Source organism: Epargyreus clarus, unplaced genomic scaffold (genome assembly GCF_041222505.1).
Source record: "Epargyreus clarus isolate Ecla_fem2 unplaced genomic scaffold, WU_Ecla_fem_2.2 ptg000001l, whole genome shotgun sequence".
In the NCBI taxonomy this organism is placed as follows: Eukaryota; Metazoa; Arthropoda; class Insecta; order Lepidoptera; family Hesperiidae; genus Epargyreus; species Epargyreus clarus.
In genome coordinates, this window is record NW_027332209.1 from 11,572,580 (window position 1) to 11,591,444 (window position 18,865).

The window sequence follows — 18,865 nt, forward strand, 5'->3', positions numbered from 1 at the left end:
TTGTTTTCATTGCGAGTGAGACGTGAGTCAAGTTCGTAGACGGCAAAATTCTTGGCGATTGACGTGTTAAAGTATTCCCGTAACTCGGACGCGACGCCGACATTCGGGACGCGCGTCAACTGACCAAAACAACGCGGGCGGCGGTTCCATTCACGTACCTACTGAAACGTCCACCCGTATTGAAGAAGAGGTGTCGTTCCGATAACGCGCCAGTCGCCTCCATGCGGCCGATTATTGCGGTTGCCACATTACTTCAATAAATCTCGGTCGGTTCCGTTTGTTGCAAGTTTTGTTTGTTTGTTTGCGTTCGTACGTCCGTGCGACCGCACTCGGTTCGGAGCGGAGAAAGTGAAGTAGCTAAGACGCGAGCGATTCTTGCGCGGCGTGTGTACTGTTAAGCCGGTGTGAAGTGCAGTGACCCACCAGCCGTGCGTGAAGCCGGGACGATGGTGCACAAGGGGGAGAGCTCCACGGGCGCCCTCCTCAGGACTCTGTCCGACACGCTCCGCTGGCGCTCCCTCAGAGCCCTAACAATGGTATGTTTTGCAACCGATAGCCACTACACTTAGCCGATACTCGTACAAACACAACTATAATCATATACAAGTATGTGCCGCTACTTATTTATTGCGGAGAAAAACACTAACAAATGCTTTGTTCTTAATATCACGCACGTAAAGTGATACTTGCGGAATGCGAGTACGCACGTATGTTTCTTATGTTATTATAAAAAGTTTACATCGTTATTTCAATAATTTAATCGACGCCGGCACTGGCTTTTTACCGATATTAAATCTATAAATTATTCAGCGTTTCATTTCACACGTGTACGTGTACCTTTTAATATGTTTTTGTACAATACTGCTATATATAATTGTCAGACAATTGTGCAAAGAGCATGGAAACGTATAATTACGATTACATATGGCGTCAGTAATAAATTATGGTATAATTTTTGTCTCTTACCGTCACATTTCCCATTGACGTCACGTACCGTTTAAGTATGGAAATTACCTTCTCACGGGTTAAGTAGCGTTATCTAGAAACCGATTGACAATAAACTGATAACGTTACACGTACGTAGTAGCAATTGGCTAAACCTTGTTCAACTATTAGTTAGTGTATTGATATTAGAGACAACTATAACTACCAACAGCTATTTTAAAGTCTCGTAGCCAACGGCAGATGCATTCGTTATAATTTCGTTCTACTTGTCTATGAGTTTTGTCTGTTAGTTTACCACAGTCATTAAACTGGAAGACTATTATATAAAAATCATTTATTATTGATTTGTTCAGGCTTCAAACACCCCTCATTTTTTGGGGTCAATGATAAATGATGGTTCAATTGAACACTCACGCGGTGGCCACAAACTGTATGCTAGTTTCACTGCAACTCTTTATATCCCATTGCTAGGATCTCTCCCTACAGTTAGGGGAATCTTGATATATTTCGCCGTACTACAATTTGAATAGATGCATGAAGGTACAGGTCAGTAGCCAACTCGTGTCGGATGTTTACAAACAGTGCTATAGACAAGGTTTAACGACTGCTATGCAATGATAACAACCGGTTTGATGTGCCCTCCGAAGCATGGAAGCGCGCATGTAGCCACTAGCGGTCAGTCACACATATCTTTACTTAACATTATAAACAGGCGGTATAGGTAATTCTTCGTTATTCGACTGCAGTGGCGTCATCACTACCACAACTCCCCAATAACAGCAACACTTTGTTGCTTTGGTGGCGAAGCGTCTGTGGCTTAAGTAGTACCTAAGTCTGTGATCGAGATTGGACTTAGGATAGGACTTCTGTCAGGTTTGAGATCGATTACAGTTAGTGCGGCAATGACTACTTGCAATCAAGTATAGATCATGGATTATTGCTATTTCAATTAAACAAAAAAGGTTGCACAATCCACACAATTCACGAGCCTATGCACGCTCCTTCGCCTTGTGGATACGACATAAATACACTTAGTTTATAATAGTAAACTAGATAAGGAATCCGTGCATATTCTCCAAGACGTGCCCCAGCCGCCGACGCGTGTGTCCACGTAGAGTTGGTGTGATCGCGTATCGCGACGTTCACGTGCAACTATCTGATCTGACCTTAGAAACGAGATCACGTTATAATAATGATGAAAATGTACGGAAGACACGCATCAGATAATATTAATGTGCCATAAAAAGAGTAAATATTATGACGGTAGTAGGTAGGTAGTACTGTCAGCTTGAATAAGTCGTAAAGAATCTTTAACGTCTACAGAAATAATTGTGTCTTCTAACATGTTTTCTATTATCAGAGGAGCACTTGTGTCAGAGACTGTACCTATGCCCGTTTGCTACTTTTCATATTTACCGATTTCATAAAACAATGTATATCATCAATATATGACTGGCTGAGGTTAGAACCCTCTATATGTCTGACCGTTATTGTAACAAGTGCGCCTACTGGGTCGTCGGGTCGGATCGATTGAATGCAAGTGAAGCGACACGACTCCGACCTCCGATGTAAATAATGTTATCAATTTTCAACGACGCCACATACAAATGCACACAACGCGTCAGTTTTGATTCGATCGCGCGGATGCGACGTATGTTGTGACGAATGATTGATATGTGCCTTTGTTCTGTGTTTATCATACACCGATTACTGTCCCACTGCTGGGAACTTGTTTCGTTTAAATGTGAGACGGATTGACACCTTCGTCTGCCAAGCTGGCCAAGTGCAGATTGGTAGACATCACGCACCTTTAAGATTTCCGTTGGTTTTCTGACGAAGCTTTTCTTCAAGTTAACCCACTTAATACCGAGTTTGGATAAACTCAAATACAGTAAATATATGCATATGTAATGTCTACAGCCAAGAATTCAACCCGGAAATGAGGCATGTCTGACAAGGCTAATAACCTCAATATCTACCTACAACAGTTATTGATTACAGAACCTAATTATATCAGATCAATCAAATCTATTTACGTCTAAATCTAAATACAGCCGTTTCAATACGGCGTCTGTATGTAAACAAAATATTTGACACGACAACATTGAAAGGTGACATACATAATTGAGATAGGTATTCGCGCGATGCCAAAATTGACTTTTGTCTGGTGACACTAGCGGGCCGGCGGTCAAAGCGACGAATTTCAGTGGGTGCGGCGTAGGGTTGCCAACTGCGGGAATGAGTTAAGATTTTTTATACCCATTGATAAATAATGAAAAATCTTTTAATCATTTTGTACCTTCTAAATTCCTTTTAAATTCTTATTTGTTCCGGCATCGTCAATAGGTAATTTAACTTACAATAATCTTACTAATATGTAGGTATATCTTAGTATGTAATACTTATAAGAAGCAATGATTGTCCAAATCCGATGCGTATCTACTTTCAAAATATTAATATTGCTCTTGAAATTAATATTTGAAAAGTAATCGTTACCAAAAATATTAATAACGCAAATCTTTTTGTTCAATAGATTCGACAATGATATTAATGTCTCTTATTTAAGAAAAAAGCTTTGGAAAACATATTTAAAATGTTTTTTTTAATCAAAAAGTGGGTCAACCCTAGAGTTGAGCCACACATCAACCGTCCCGGGAACAAAGCAAGCCGATACAATTGTAATTGTAACAGTCTTAAATTGCAATTTGGAACTTTATTAACTTGTTGCACTTTGTCACCCCGCTGAGGTTAACGACACCCAAGCTCAAAAGTTATTTTGGATTTTTATTTTCGAATGTTACATTTTGAACTGATTTGTTTATGTGAGAGTACGTAATGAGTGTTTGTTGCCAATAAGGAAGAGCCACTCGTTTGATTTGTTCACATTACCTTAACACTGGTTTTATGAAAGGAATAAACAAAGAAAGAAAAAAGGAATTAAAGAAAGAAAGTTTGACAGATGTTTTAGAAGCATACAGTCCACCTCGTAAAAAGTGGCAACTATGGTCCATGAACATCTATGATCAACCTTAGATACGATTACACTTCTACCTGAGATTGGCCACAGATGTGGGCTACCTCTGATGACTTCATTGAAAAACCTATGTTCTATACCTACCTATAAGATAGTTTACCTATAAGTAGGTAGATATAGATGATTAGTTATAATAGGTATGAAAATGTATAAGTGGACTCTAGGATTTCCACTTAATATAATTAACTTGTAAATAGACATTGTAGAGAGTTCGTGTATTACGAAATATTATGCAATACCTATATACTCGTGGGTACATAGGTCGGTACATACCTTTCTAGGAATACTCACTACTAAACACGTTTTAGGTATTAAAAGAAAGATTTGACGCATCTTCTTTGCTCCTTTATCTTATTTATTTTGTTTTAGAATAATTTGATTGGTATATGCCGAGATAGTTGTGTAGGTTCGTCCAACTTAAGGACGCCTCTGTTCTCAGTTCATTTTTGTTTTTATCAGACAAGCGTATCCATCAAATTCTTATTGTTCCACTGCAGGACACTGGTTTTCTCAGAAAGAGATGGTCTTTGGAGCTAGTGAACCACGCTGACCCATTGCAGGCTACTTAGACTTCACACTCTTTTGAAGAGCGTTATAGTGAACTTCTAGGAATGACTTCCTAACAATGTAGAAAGCGTCTTTAAATGTTTTCTTTCATATTAATTAACTTCGAATATATTCGGGGTTTGGTATTCCGGACTTTTACTCCTCGGTTATCGTAAGAAGTGACATTTCGATTTCGAATTTAAACATTTGTATTATTTTTTTGATACCCACTTCTGGTAAAGTTCTTCGCCGTTTAGCACCGTAATATCCTCCTAAATACCAACACTCGACACAGCGTAGGTACATTCACGTATTTAGTTTCGCCGGCAACGGCAGATGGCTTAATGACGCAAAGATGAGCCTTTCGGGGGACGCGTGACGGTGACGAAACGCAGCTGCCGCCGCGGCGGGCACAAAAAACGGATAAGCGCGAACCGGGCGCGACCTGAGGGTTTTATGTCGGGTAATGTTCAGATTTAATATATTTTGTATAGGTACCTAGTAGGTATATTTCAAGATGTAGAGAACTCTTTGTTGTTTGACTACGTGGTATCGAAGCTACTCCTAATGACTTATAAAACAGGCTCAGTGACTCTGACCTGGTTTTTAGCGTCTGATTAGAGAGATACTACACAATTTAATCCTCAGAGATATCAACTCTCACTCCTCTATTGACCTCACATTCGGTTTCTATAAAAAACAAAAGTTCTGGTAGTGGTAATACATAGGTCTGATCGTAATGCACGTGGCATCTAATAGTGGTTGTAAAAAATGATATAGAAATACTAACGAAGTAAATTAGGGTTTTAGGGCCCAACGACTTTTCTACGCGTAGTCAATGATTTTCAGATTTAAGATAGATTTAGCACAAGAAAGTACTAAAGTGAAATGTAAGTATACTTTACTAGTTTTTGGTAGTTTCTTTCTGTGTAATATTTCCTTACTATTATTATTTTCTCTAAAACCATTCTTCTTTGTAAGACTATGGATATATTAATTTTACTGGGTACTTTAATTATTACAGTTTAATATTGAGTCGTTACTGAGAAAACGGGTATTCGGAGTCAACTAACACATCCTATAAGATTCCATTTTGAACAGAATAGGTATGAAAGATTTTAGAAGGGAAATGTTGTTTGGATTTATAAAAATGATATAAATTTTAGACTGCTTTAATATAACTTCAAATCAGAATGAAACGCTTATTATTGGTGTACCTGTAAGGGACGCTTACATGTGGCGGTGGTTCTGCCAGTCAAATTTTAAAACACATTAATTATTACCTTGTAACATACAACAGGTATCTACCGGTAATTCCGTACCTACAGGTTCAGTACCTACCTTTATCAATAATCTTGACTTAGGAGCATGGATTACTTCTGACCCTTCGAACGTAATAACTAGATCAATGGACTTATTTCAGATTTTTTGTCGGGATCTTCACTTTCACTTGTAACTGTTACCTAGTGGTAGGAAGGGAAAAGTTAAATATATTTTATTTTTATCCGACTGCTAAGGGTAGGTAATGTATATGTGTTAGATTATTTAGCACGCCCTGCAACCCAAATAATGATGATGATGATGAGGTGTCGTTGGATTCGTCTAAATTTTGGGAGTAACATAGGCTTTATTTAGAAACAGTTGGGTTATACGTGTTTATAATATAATTCTCTAGTTTTATCTCAAGTTCATGTAGTCCGTGTGTTACACTGGTCGTATTACCGGTCGGACGTGTAGAGTTCCGGATTCAATCTCCGGTGTATCCTTGTTTGGACATATATTATAAACTATGTACTCATAACAGATTATTTTCGTTTAGTGGGCTTTATTATATCTCACACGGGACCCAAAATATTGGTTGGATTTTTTTTATAATTTTCTTTCGGTTCAGTTGAACGCAATGTTAGGTAAATATCCCATGTTTATATTCACCTAACTTGTCTTAAGAATAAATTCCTGTCGATGTTGTATGTTGGTATAGGTACAAATTTGTATTATTAACATGTATTATTAACGTTGTTAAATATCTAATCTTAATCCTAGGTATTTGAGGAAAATCTCACGCCAAGAGTTATTTCTAAGAAAAAGTTGTTATTCAGAGTCATCACCTGTGGTTACATGTGGTGGATTTTCCAATTCCTAAGATCATGTTATTGCATGACTTGGTGTTTATGATACGTATCTGAAGTTATTCTGCATTTTTTTTTTCAAAAATGGTCGAATGTTATAAGCACCGTTATGATTATTCCTGCTTGCTACATTTTGTAAATGACAATGAATGATAACGACTTAATTATATGTGTATTACAAGTGTCTTATAAAAGAAAACAATGAAAATCAGTTTATCAGTATTAAAATACCTATTTAACGCTACTAATTGTTTACATATACGCATATAAACGACAGTTGTACACAAGTTACAATTGCTTATATCCGAGAGTAGGTAGAGATATACGTAGGTAAACGTTCGGCTTTCCGGAAGCAGCAGCACATTCCTAATCGGTTAATGTTTACCTATTCTGCTCACTAATACTGATGGGTGCTTTTATAGACAAGTTTACTAACTATTTCAATAGTGGAATACTTTCCGCTATTGAAATATAACGGAACGGGACGTAATCGAAATATTGCCATGTCTGTCGTGTTTTTAAAAATGTAAATACATAAACAAATTTGACATAAACTTAGTAATTTAAATGTAAAGTGTATTTGTACGCTTGAAATCCGTAGTTCTATCTAAGTTACAGGCATTTCCTACTCGGGCATAGTATGGACGTTTATTTCGAACAAGTTTCACGAATATTGAACGATGCATTATTTCACACCTAAGCCCTACTGTATTAACAATTTAAGATAATCGATTTTTTTATTTAATTGTTACGTCTGATAGCTGCCTATGACTTATTTACTTTCGGACCCTAAACTTCGGAGACGGATGTGCCCGACAGATCGGTTTACATATTATTTACAAAGTAACCACCAGATTATTTGGTAATACGCTTAACTCAGTGAAAGGAAAGTTTACTGTAACTCCTGACATCTCAGAATTTATGCGATATATTTCCCATTATCTCATTATTTCATCGCCTGAATCCTGTTATTTATACCAAACCCAACTTTAATTGTTATCTGTTTGAAACGGTTCCAATATTTGTTAACACGAGTAGTTATGTAATAAGCAATAAGTTAGTTGCAGACCTATTTTGAGACCAATAAAACTACGTCGTTAGGTACTTTATATAGACTTCCCTTGGATAGAACTTGGCTTGTTTTGAAATCTGTTACAAATATATTCATTATTATATATTTCGAGTTCTATGAAGATGTAACGTTATGACGATGTCCCAATATATTTAAACGAATTTATTTTTTGATACAATTTATTTTTTAATATACCTAACTGGAATGTTGTGACATTAGTGTTAAAGCGTTGAAAGGACAAGATTGTATGGAGATGCAGGTATCTGAGGACAGGCGGGATATATTTAGAAGCGGCGGTGGCGTGCGAATTGATCAGCGTTCGGTTCGTTATCGCGTCGCAAAGCAATACATCGGATCGAGAGCACGGCAGAGTGTAGTCGGCGGCGGCGTGCCGTATCGCCCCAGCCGCCATCCGCAGAGATGACTATGTTCGCTCTCATTCATTAGAGGGGCGCGGGGAGGACGCAAGACGTCGCGCGCCGCCCGACGATATCGATTTTGTCCCATCCCCCGCCCGCCCCACACCCCACGCGCCCCCGCTCTCAGCATCCGACCTCGAGTGCTCTCCTCTCGCGCCTACGGACACCTCCGACAGAAACTACGCCTTAACGACATGACGCCACAGCTCAAAATTCCGATCCACCGCCCCGGCGCCGCCGCACCCCGCCGATCCCTAATGGACCCTACGGTCGAAAGTCACTCGGTCGAGATTGCAATGCCGCGACGCTCTGCCCTCGTCCACACCGGTGGAAAAAATAAGCTTTTTGTTACAATTAAAATGGTAAATCAAACCAATTTTAGTAATTGCGAGGTCAAACTTTGAAGTGGCGGGGCACGCCGAGGCGGGCTTTTTAAACGCGTATGATTTTTAATGGCCCGTTCTTGGGCTATTACGTACGAAGATCGGTCGAGGATGCCAAAAGAGGAAGTCTCCAATGAGGCGTGCACAATCTAGCCGATTTAATTATTGCTTTGAAGTATTACTCGTCGATGTTGTTTTCCTCTCGATTGTTCCTTTGACTTTATCGCTCACCAACCGTACCTTTCGGCGCTGCAATGTAGACGTAAAACGCTCGCGCTTATGATTTGGCACTTAATGTAACTAATTAAAATTCCCGTGTTGTCTTGATTTTACTTGTGCAGGGTGGGGCCCTGCCGGCCGATACTTTTTGTAATTTAGCACCACTCACAAAATGTAACACTAACAAATTGTGTGTTTAAGTAGCCACCGTTGTTTCTAGACAGGAGGACGATGACTTCGCAGCTTTCCACTAGTCATTCGCGTGTACTAAATAATAGTTAACCTTTACTTTTAATTACTAATAAAATGATTGCTTGTGCCTCGCAACTAAGCCTAAAACAAATTGCGGTGCTATCAAATTTATGAAAAATGGAATGAGCATCGAATAAATGGCTTTTTATTATTATTTTCTTACTTTCTTATTTTATTATTTTCTTACTTTAATGTTCATTTACGTCCTGTTAGCAACATGTTCCATTAGTCTGTCACATGTCGCAGATTTCTCGAAGCCTGTTTCACATATTACAAGCAATCTCTTCCATCCGTTACGTGTAGAATTACAGATGAATTATGTGCAATTACTGGAGACGATGAATTGAATGCTCTTCAGATCGATGATCCTAATTAGTTCCGGTAATACACAAAACGGTCTGTTATAATACGCCCCGTACAATGTTCCTATTCAAACTAGGCGACTCGAGTATCGCGGCAACGCTACCGGCGTTCCATTTACATCAATCCCATCGCGAAATTACTTAAGGTCTTAACTATTCAGAGCCTTATTATAAAGGTAACGTGGGCGTACGGCACATCGGCTGTATAGGGTTGCAGGATGAACTCCTGAAAATTTCACCGCTCTCGTCGGCGGGCATGCATTCTGCTTTATATATTACCTTCTTTGCTTTGCTAAACAGAACCAGGAAGCCATTGTGCGAATCGAATAAATAATTCGTGTTATTTGTATTATTATGCAGGTGCTACCCCGCACATAAGGGTTTAAATTGAAGGATTTAGAACTTCAACAAAATAAAATCATCTTTTGGTCCACTGTTGGACATCCCTTTCTGTTATTGTTATCTGTCTAGCCAGCTTTCGAATCCTTGAATCAGTAGTTTTCCAACTAACGTGCTCAGATCGTCCATATTTTTGGTTGAGAGATATGTGTTCCTCTGCTCCAAATGTTCGCCATTTCAGGTCAGGTTACAATCAAGTAAAAACTAAGTTTTAGGTGATTCTGAAAACGTCTTAAGTATTAGAGGATTTTTTTAGTATGAAGATTTGAAAGAAAATATTAATTAATATGGGATCTGGTGCAATTCATTGCCAAACAATTCGCTTTTACATAATTAAGTAATGCCGCTTTTGTTCCATATAATCATAAATTCAAGTCCTAAAGAAAATGTAATATTTTTTTCCAAACCAATTCCCCAAACGTAATTAAGAGTCCATTTACATTAGAAGTAAGTAAAAAGTATTAAACACAATATAAACAAAACACGATAAAATACCTACCAACTGAAGAGGAAATAAATTGCACATCCTTCACAATTCTTGCTAAAGATTCTTACCCGATTAAATCGTATTCAACCGAATGTTTTCAAACCTAAGAACTAAGTTTCGCATTGTGAAGTTCTCAAAAGGCCGTCGTGTATTGTGTTCGACATTCAATCGAAGCACCTGCCTTTATGTCTCAGTAGGCAGGTACGATTTAAGGTGAGCCCTCGTACTTTGCGACACGACACGATGCGGCTCGAACACGACACGACGAATGGGAGCGATACTGGATACGATGACGATTATTAAGACTATCACACGTAACGTTCTCAATAAATCAATTTATCTAATGGTTTGCATACCAAAGATCAAAAATTGACTTAAATACGGCGAAACATTGTTTAAAATAGAATTTCGACCTTTCGTAGAAAAAAAATTCTTAAGATTGATTTATTAAATAGTAATTTTAATAATTACCAGTTAATTTTATCGCAAAATCAATATAAATTTTTGTACTATTAACAAAATGTGCGTATGTAATATTTACAAAGTTTCGCTAGTATGTAAAACTGAATTGCATGATACAAATATTTCATAGTCATTCCGGTCGTCGTAAGTAATAAATATCTGCCAAAGAAAAATCTACAAGCTTCCTTGATTTCAAATGTAACGTTGAGATTTATTTTTTCTTTTTTCTTTGTTAGTGTTTTTTTCCTTCTGAATAACATGATTGCAAGGTTGAATTCGTCTCATTTTGATTTCTACTTTTTTAGTGTGTAAATTCTGAAGCAGACGAAAAGAACAAATGTTTGAAAACAATGTTAAAGCAAATAGGGGTAATTTTGTTTTCAATCCCTGTATTGTCGTATTTGGATCGTAAACTTATCTATGAATAATGTATTTTATGGGTCTTTGTAGGATTAATCTTTTTAATAGCACTATTAAAAGTTATAAGTTACCAATGTTTCTACATGTTACATAATGTATTCTATGGAGACTTCTAATACTTTTTTATTTAATGGACCAATCAGTAATGCGTTTCTGCCTCTGAGGACTAAGGTAGTCTTCTAACAGTGCCGTTTTATCCAGAATAGGTGCAGCAGATTTTCAACATTGTGGTATGGTTGAAATAGGCATATAAATATAATGATGATAATACCGCAATACAGACACCAAAGTAATGTATAATAAGTAAGTAAGCGATGGTTGTGTAGGCTAAAGTTTGTTGTATAAACTACTAATCAGTCGCTAAATCTGCTGCCGCGCAAGCGTCCTTTTATCGTTTGGGAGAACGACGAATTTTTTTTATGATTTTATACTAAAAACATCTCTGTCACTGTCTCTGTCTCTGTCCGATTGAATAAGCTACTCTGTCTGTATAGACAGATGTATAGGCTTCTAAATACTCGCCTAGCAACTTTTGCAGTCATGTTACCCACTACTTAATCGCTAAAGCTACCAGTTGCTCAAGAGGCAGTACCCAAAGTGTGGTCAGCCTTAAGCTGTACTTACTACCTAACTACCTTTAATACTATAACGCACAATAATAAAACCCACCGCTAATAAACAAACTTAATAGTAAAAACATTAGTGAGTCACTATTTCTAGTAAGTGCTTCTAGTTCTGACGGGGACTGTACGCGCCCTAACCCTTCCGTTTTGGAAAGATAAGGTTACGGTGGTGCGACACTGCAAATTTATTTACCGATGTCTTAATTAAAGTTGGTTTCCACACAGTGTACTATAGTTACTGATAGGTATATTCTACGTAACACGGGGTATTACCTAGCTTAGAACACTTCCTTGTCTATAATATGTATATTATCTATCGGCATATAATCTGATGATTGTAGATTTAAAGCTTCAAAATTGACAATATACTCGCTTCAATATTTTTGCATTACCGCAGAAAACCGTAACCATTTGGTATATATCTTGAAAACTAACAAAAGAGGCAACAAAAACTAATAAGGTGTCACAAGTGTCATAACATTGGTGACTACTGTCATTCACCACCTGCGCAACATTAAGCGATCTACGAAAATATCTCCCCCCCCCCCCGCAATATGCACAGCAGCTCTATATTTTTAACTTCGAGTACCACTCTCGAAGTTAAAAATATAGACAACAAATTTGTATCTAGTCTATTGTAATAATCAAAGCAAAAAGCAAAGCAAAGTAAAGCCTAATAATCTAACGACACTTTATAACCTAAAATTTCATCTGATGTATTACACATTTAAAAATAACAAAGTTTGACACCGGTTCGATCTAACAACAAAAATTAATTTTCTTTCTGTCAAAAGTGTGTCTACGTTAACTTTACCCTAATCAAAAATCCTGGTATTAGATTAGGTCCTGGTATTACATGAGAACATGACAAAATAATAAATCTAATGATCAGTTTAGTATCAAATACGTGTAATCGTTTTAACTCGCGGTTTTACCAAAAACCACTGAATAAAGCATGTATTTTTCTTGCATAACTTCATATCAAACTACGCTCCGTCAAAATGCAGGGAGTCAGTAATTAGCACTCTCATTAAAAAACAATGCCCATTTACACATTTCCAGCAGTGTTCCCTACCTAAAATACCTTCAGTTAAGTTTTTAATGGCAGTTAATATTAGTGCTTGCGTGAAAAGGCTATATCGTCGGCGATTTATGGGGACGGTTTCCCCCATTGTTGCATATAGCTTATTACTGTTTTATGTGACTGAGTAGTGAGGGTGTCTGATTTTTAGTTTGCGTTACTAATACAGCGAACATAAAATACGTACGTAACTGTTTGTATTGTCTGGCATGCGGGGTGAATGACCGCATTGTGCTTTGCGAGATTTGAATTGCGACTTTTGCAAATCAAAGCCTACATCTTTACACAATAGTCTACGTTCAACGTTATATGCGTTTTCATACTCTAACAATGATCTCTTGAACATTTGGTGGAATCGTTTATGAAACTTATTTAGGCATATCAATTCGTGCATCGGCATACATCGCTCCACAACTTTCATGTTTTAGGTTATGCAAATGGAATGCAAACGGATGCATCTCATTAATGACTATTTGTAAATACTCCGATACTATGTAAATGGCCTCGAACATCGTCTGCCCTGACCTGCCTCACAGAGGGGAACGCTTGGGGTAGGTTATGGCATTGCGTCCGACCATTCGCAAACTGCAAGGGGGTTTTTGCATACCTATTAAGTATGCCCCGTTTTATAGTTTACAGCCGTGAATGTGTCTGTCTGTCTTAATCATAGGATTTATGAATGCTGCGTTGTAATTACATGTTTTGCGGTTGTTTTCCGTATATGTTCCTGTTTTAATGTATCAGCAAGCACTACACTAGGAGAGAGTTTCACTGATATCTTGATACGTCATGTACTCGCAAACTTTTGTCGTAAATCTTCAGCATGACACAATGAGATTTGAAGTAGATGTTCTGAGTTCCAAGTGCAAACTGGAATGTTTATTTCCTGGTGTTTTTAGTGTCAAAGTTTCGTTTTGTTTTAATATTAACTTTTTAAACGACTGTTGTTCAATAGTACTGATTGGAAATAAACATTAAGTCGATGGGCCGCCGCCGGTTCACAGTCGTGGCGATTTTTGTCTGTCCTCTCGACGCTCTGTTTCCCTATGAATCAGAAATGGTATTCCGGCTGCATCCAGCGGATGATTAAAAAAAAGCGTGCGTGCCCACTTGACGCACGGTGTTAGCTTTTTGCATCGGTGTGCGGTGCGGTGGCACTAATGAAACGGGCCCCGGCGTGTGCGTCGCGGCCTACGTACGCGGGCCTTGCATTGGGTCGGGTCAGTGAACCCGCCCGCCCACTATCGGGGTAAATATGCCGAATGCACACAGATGCGCGCGCCGCCCTTCCCCCGCCGCCCCTCCCGTCCGCCGCGTCGCCGTCGCCGCTGCACTCTGCACGCATCCACCCCCGACCCCTCTTAAAACTCCTAATTGATTGCGCAAATTTTCTCGCAATAACTGTCTTTTTACGGTGTTAATGATGTAAACTTGCGCAGTTCCGCCGCTTTAATTGATGCTACGACGGTGCTACGGCGTGCGTCTGACGCGCTACGACGGAGACGCCCGACGTATCGCCGCCGCGACGTCGGCGGGGCTATGATAAATTAATTAGCATGCACTCGTATTTGCTTTTTGGGGATTCCGCTAGGATGGACCGCGCTCTGATTTCCCGCCGCGCCGTCGGAGTGCGATGAGTGTAGTTGCACTAGGAGCGGTGATTTGTTACCGGGAACGTGATGGACGCTGAAAAGCGCACATGCTTTACATATTTCATTTGAATTTCCTCGCTTCAAATGTGCATTCTAATATTGATTCTGGTGTAGTTTTGTATACTTAAGCTGAAACTACATCCGCTTGTTTTCGTAGCTTTGATACTACGTAGACGAATTCTTACCAATTGTGGGGTAGTTATTTTAAATCACTTGTATGCATAGCATATTTATTTCTATTTAATGTAGGCATCTCAAATAAGGTATTTCAACAATTTATATTAGTCTCAGCGCATGCTTTATAACGAGTTATTTTAATTAAAACCGAAAGCTTTCAAGAAGAGGTAACCGCAATATTTTTACGAGCTAAAGCCATGGAATGTAGTTAATAGCATCCCATAACGTGTTCTGTCTTAATGCATAAACAATAGCAGCTAAATAGAGTTGTTTCCCGCGGAATGAAAATGGTAGATAATACAGGATTGTACAATAGATTATTCTACAAACTACTTCATTACATAGGTCGTTACCTAGCGAACTATCGAGTGAGTCGAATTTCGCGCGCGCCGTATATTGTGGTGTAAGTTATTGGAAACAACTGAGCCCAAGGCACCTTCGTAGTGTTTCGAGAGCTTTGAGTGTCTATAAGACAAATTCTCTATGATTATACAGATACGCGGTGTAGAAATTCCTTACTCTATATCCGCTTCAATTTAGACCTTATGTTTATTAAATTAATTTATATATACCAAATCTGTTCTGTATATTGAACCTCACCCGACTTTAAGATAATATTTTTATTAACATTAATAAAAAATAATCTACAAAAACTTGTTAACATCCGAAACATAGAATTTATAATAATACGATAATCTTAATTAAAGGATTGAGCATAAAGTTGAGTCCTTTTTGTGACTTACCGACAATTTAATATTTATAAATTCAATGTTTGCATGAAATATTAACAAGGAAATGATTTAGAGTTAATTATAAGGGCAAATTGATGGTAAGAGTAACTGCACAAATATTTTAAAGCTGAACAGACTGCTCTCTGAAAATACTACTAAATCCTAACAAATGTTATAAATACTAATGTGACTTTGTTACACAAAACTGATTGCCATATTTTTTTTTATTAAAAATATGGCAATCAGTTTTGTAACTACAAAACTGATTGCCATATTTTTACACGCATTGTCGCAGGTCACAGAAAAGGATTATACCTTTTATCCTGAAAAAAATACAGGGATATATAAAAACAACTTTTGCTGGTAACCAATCGAAGTCATCGAGCTCTGACCGCGAGCGAAATTGCGGGTAAAGGCTAGTCATAAACATAAAATGCATACGTAAACGATTTGTTTGCATTGCAATAAACCACTGGAAGCTTTGTAACCTGGCCTACATACTATCAAGATGAACCTACGCACTGTCCATCTGTCGTACGATCCAGTGGGCGCCCAGCGCTAACAGATAAGCTGTGACATATAGGAGATCGCGGCGATTGAACCCGCCGTTCCGCACGTTACGTCATCACGCTCCGTACCGATGATGTCACGTTGATGTGACGCTGCTTGAAATATGTGGACGATAGATGTGGGCAATATTGTGCCTATACCTACTAAGAGTTGACAGATGATTGTTTCGAGCAGATTGAAGGTCTGGGGTTAATCCCAGTCATCACCTATTTAAAAAATATTGTTTTTTTTGACAAGCGGTATAATTTTATGTTTACAAATACAATGCTAACTATGTAGTAGGTATTGTGGAAAATTTCAGCCGTAGCATATTTTTTTTGCTCCAAATGAAGAATGTATACTATTAATAAACTGTAACTTTTTTTTAAGAAAAAGAGTGTTGTCATTTTTGAGATCAAAAGGAGTCACTTGGAATACTAGCACTGACGATGATGTCAGAAATGAGAAACTTCACTCGTAGCAATCGTAGCAGTCAATATTGCTACGGCTACACTGTTCGGTCAAAGTTGACATAACATTGTGTAAGGCTAGCAACTATATCGGGGTTTCGAGATTTACAGCTTATGATCGACAATCTGTACATGCTAGCGCTATTGAGCAATAGTTAAAAGTTTTAAAATATATGTTAATTTTAATTCCTATAAATGGCTCCTCGGACAAATAATGGATCTACAAAGTTAGCCGCTGGACATACCTTATAAACCTATGAGAAACCGTTCTAATTAATTAAATAATAATAATAAAATAAATGAAGCAAGCCTTAAAAAAATCCCTGCTGGTTTTTCCTTATTAGGGGTTCTTGTTGTATGCTATACCTCTTGCGTAACAGTTTTGAGTTTGGCCGTGAATATTGGTGGCAGTAATAGAAGCCATAATTTGGTGTCCATATTTTTCATTTAATCGTTTAGTACTCTACAGTATTTTCAGCAATAGAGGGAATTGTGATATTCAATACCGAACTGCAAATAAACGGAATTACATATAGTGGTTGCAACTTATTTAGCAACCGGATTGTCGGATCATTTTGTCACCCGAAGGCCTCCAACAAGGTTTAACGACTGTAAAACATGTCGTAACGACCGGGACCGATTTGTTAACGTACCCTTCGTGGTGCGGAAACGCTCATGACGTACACCTTTAGCGGCCGTTGACATCATTTTTTTGCAATTCTTGGAAAATTGGCATGATAATGATAGCCTAGTGATATGAAATTCTACTGCCGAGTGTCTGAGTCCTAATTCGGGATTTGAATTTGATTATCGTTTCCTTTAACGATGACGGGTAACCTGAGAGTTTTGAAAGGTGTGTGTGTAGTGTATCAACCCCCCTTAGTCAACGTAGACTTGACTTATTCGTCACACCTTAACTATATTAGAGTCCTTTCTCACGTACCTATGTCAAATAATATCTTTCAATTTTTCGTAGTCGTACCCATTGTAAATGCGTTGAATGCTATCGTAGATTTAAAAAAGTAAATATAGGCCACAGTCATGCACTAATAAAGAAATAATTTCAACAAGGAGTTTTATATAGGTACATTATATTATATAATATACCAATGTTAAGAGTCAAACATAATGAGGGTTTTAAAAATGAAACTCGTCGGAGTTTGGCGAAAACATTCTGGAACACTCATAATCTATTGTTCGACCCACACAATTGAATGAGTGGTAGTTTAGATCATTAGCCTCATAATATATTTTCCTGTGAAACCTATATTAGGAAAAATACTCGATCCGTCAATGACATTCGTGGGCGGATACAGCCTTGGTAATAGTTATCTTATAATAATAATGTAGAGCTGTTAACCTCCCACGTTGTATATGGATCTCCCGAGTGTATGAAGTCTACCAATCTGTAGGCAGCACGGTGTAGTCATTCTGTAACCTATTTCAAGTAATAGGAGATATTTTTTTGCACAATAGAAGCAACAAACGAGTGTACTGCCCATAAAACAAGTGCCGCGTATGAGCATCTCCCAAATACGAAAGATGTAAAACCTAACTTCTATCACAAATGCATTTCTAATCCTGAGCACTTGATTGCCACTTGTTAGTATCTTTCTATTGTTACACCAATCAAAATAACACTGTAGCCTTATAACTGTTGTAAGGAAGATCTATAGATGTGGCAATAATGTATGATATAATATCAGCTAAGTTTGTAATGATGATGATGATGAAGATAAATCGTCGTATTTCGTTGTACTCTTCACACGCAGCCCACACACGATCATCGGAAGCGAATACGTCACCTGACCGATATTTTAATAAAAATGGCATGTCGTACGTGATCGCACTCGTAATGTACGATTCATATGTAAACAATTTGCGTGTGACTCATTCAATATGCAACGAGAGTGACAGTCGCCGTATCAATACGAGATTAGAGTTGCACTCGTGTGGAGCGGACGCAATTAAACTTTATAAAGGACGAGCGACATCGGAAGGCTTCTTCCGCGTGGTGCAAGGTTTGTTATTGTTTAAATGAGAACCTATGATTCTATATATATCCCATATAGGATTACATGATTTATGAATTTGACAAAAGCATCAACGACACCATAGAGAAACGTCCGTAGAATATATATTTATCGTATCGATATTATAGTTTCAAAATATCAGGTAATCCCCAAATCCTTTACCTCAGATAACAGATTTCCCTGTCTTCCTAACTTTAAAAGCATTTAAATACTTTTAAATTTAAATATAGAAATGTAAAACTTAACTACTATTACTAAACGGGTTCGATGAAACGATTTGTATAATTTATAATTCATGAAAATTGTAGAACATGTTAACGAGTGTGTCGGCGACTGACTAACGATATTTTATGAATAATTGTAATTAAATTGTGTTTTAAGTCTGACTGAATATGTTTGTATAAGTTAAATAAGAAAAAT

General features: G+C 37.8%; 1 protein-coding gene across 7 annotated transcripts in view; it reads left to right on the forward strand.

Annotated features, from left to right (window-relative positions):
* Positions 1–18,865, forward strand: part of mnb (minibrain) — a 182,637-nt gene that overhangs the window by 137,701 nt on the left and 26,071 nt on the right. Inside the window, exon 1 of one of the 7 annotated variants that reach the window (XM_073082851.1) lies at positions 212–536. The exons of the other annotated variants lie outside the window; for them this stretch is intronic. Coding sequence (XP_072938952.1) covers positions 447–536 — 90 coding nt within the window. The 5' untranslated portion in view covers positions 212–446. Of the gene's footprint in view, positions 1–211; positions 537–18,865 lie in introns of those variants that run through there. 7 annotated transcript variants of the gene reach the window in all.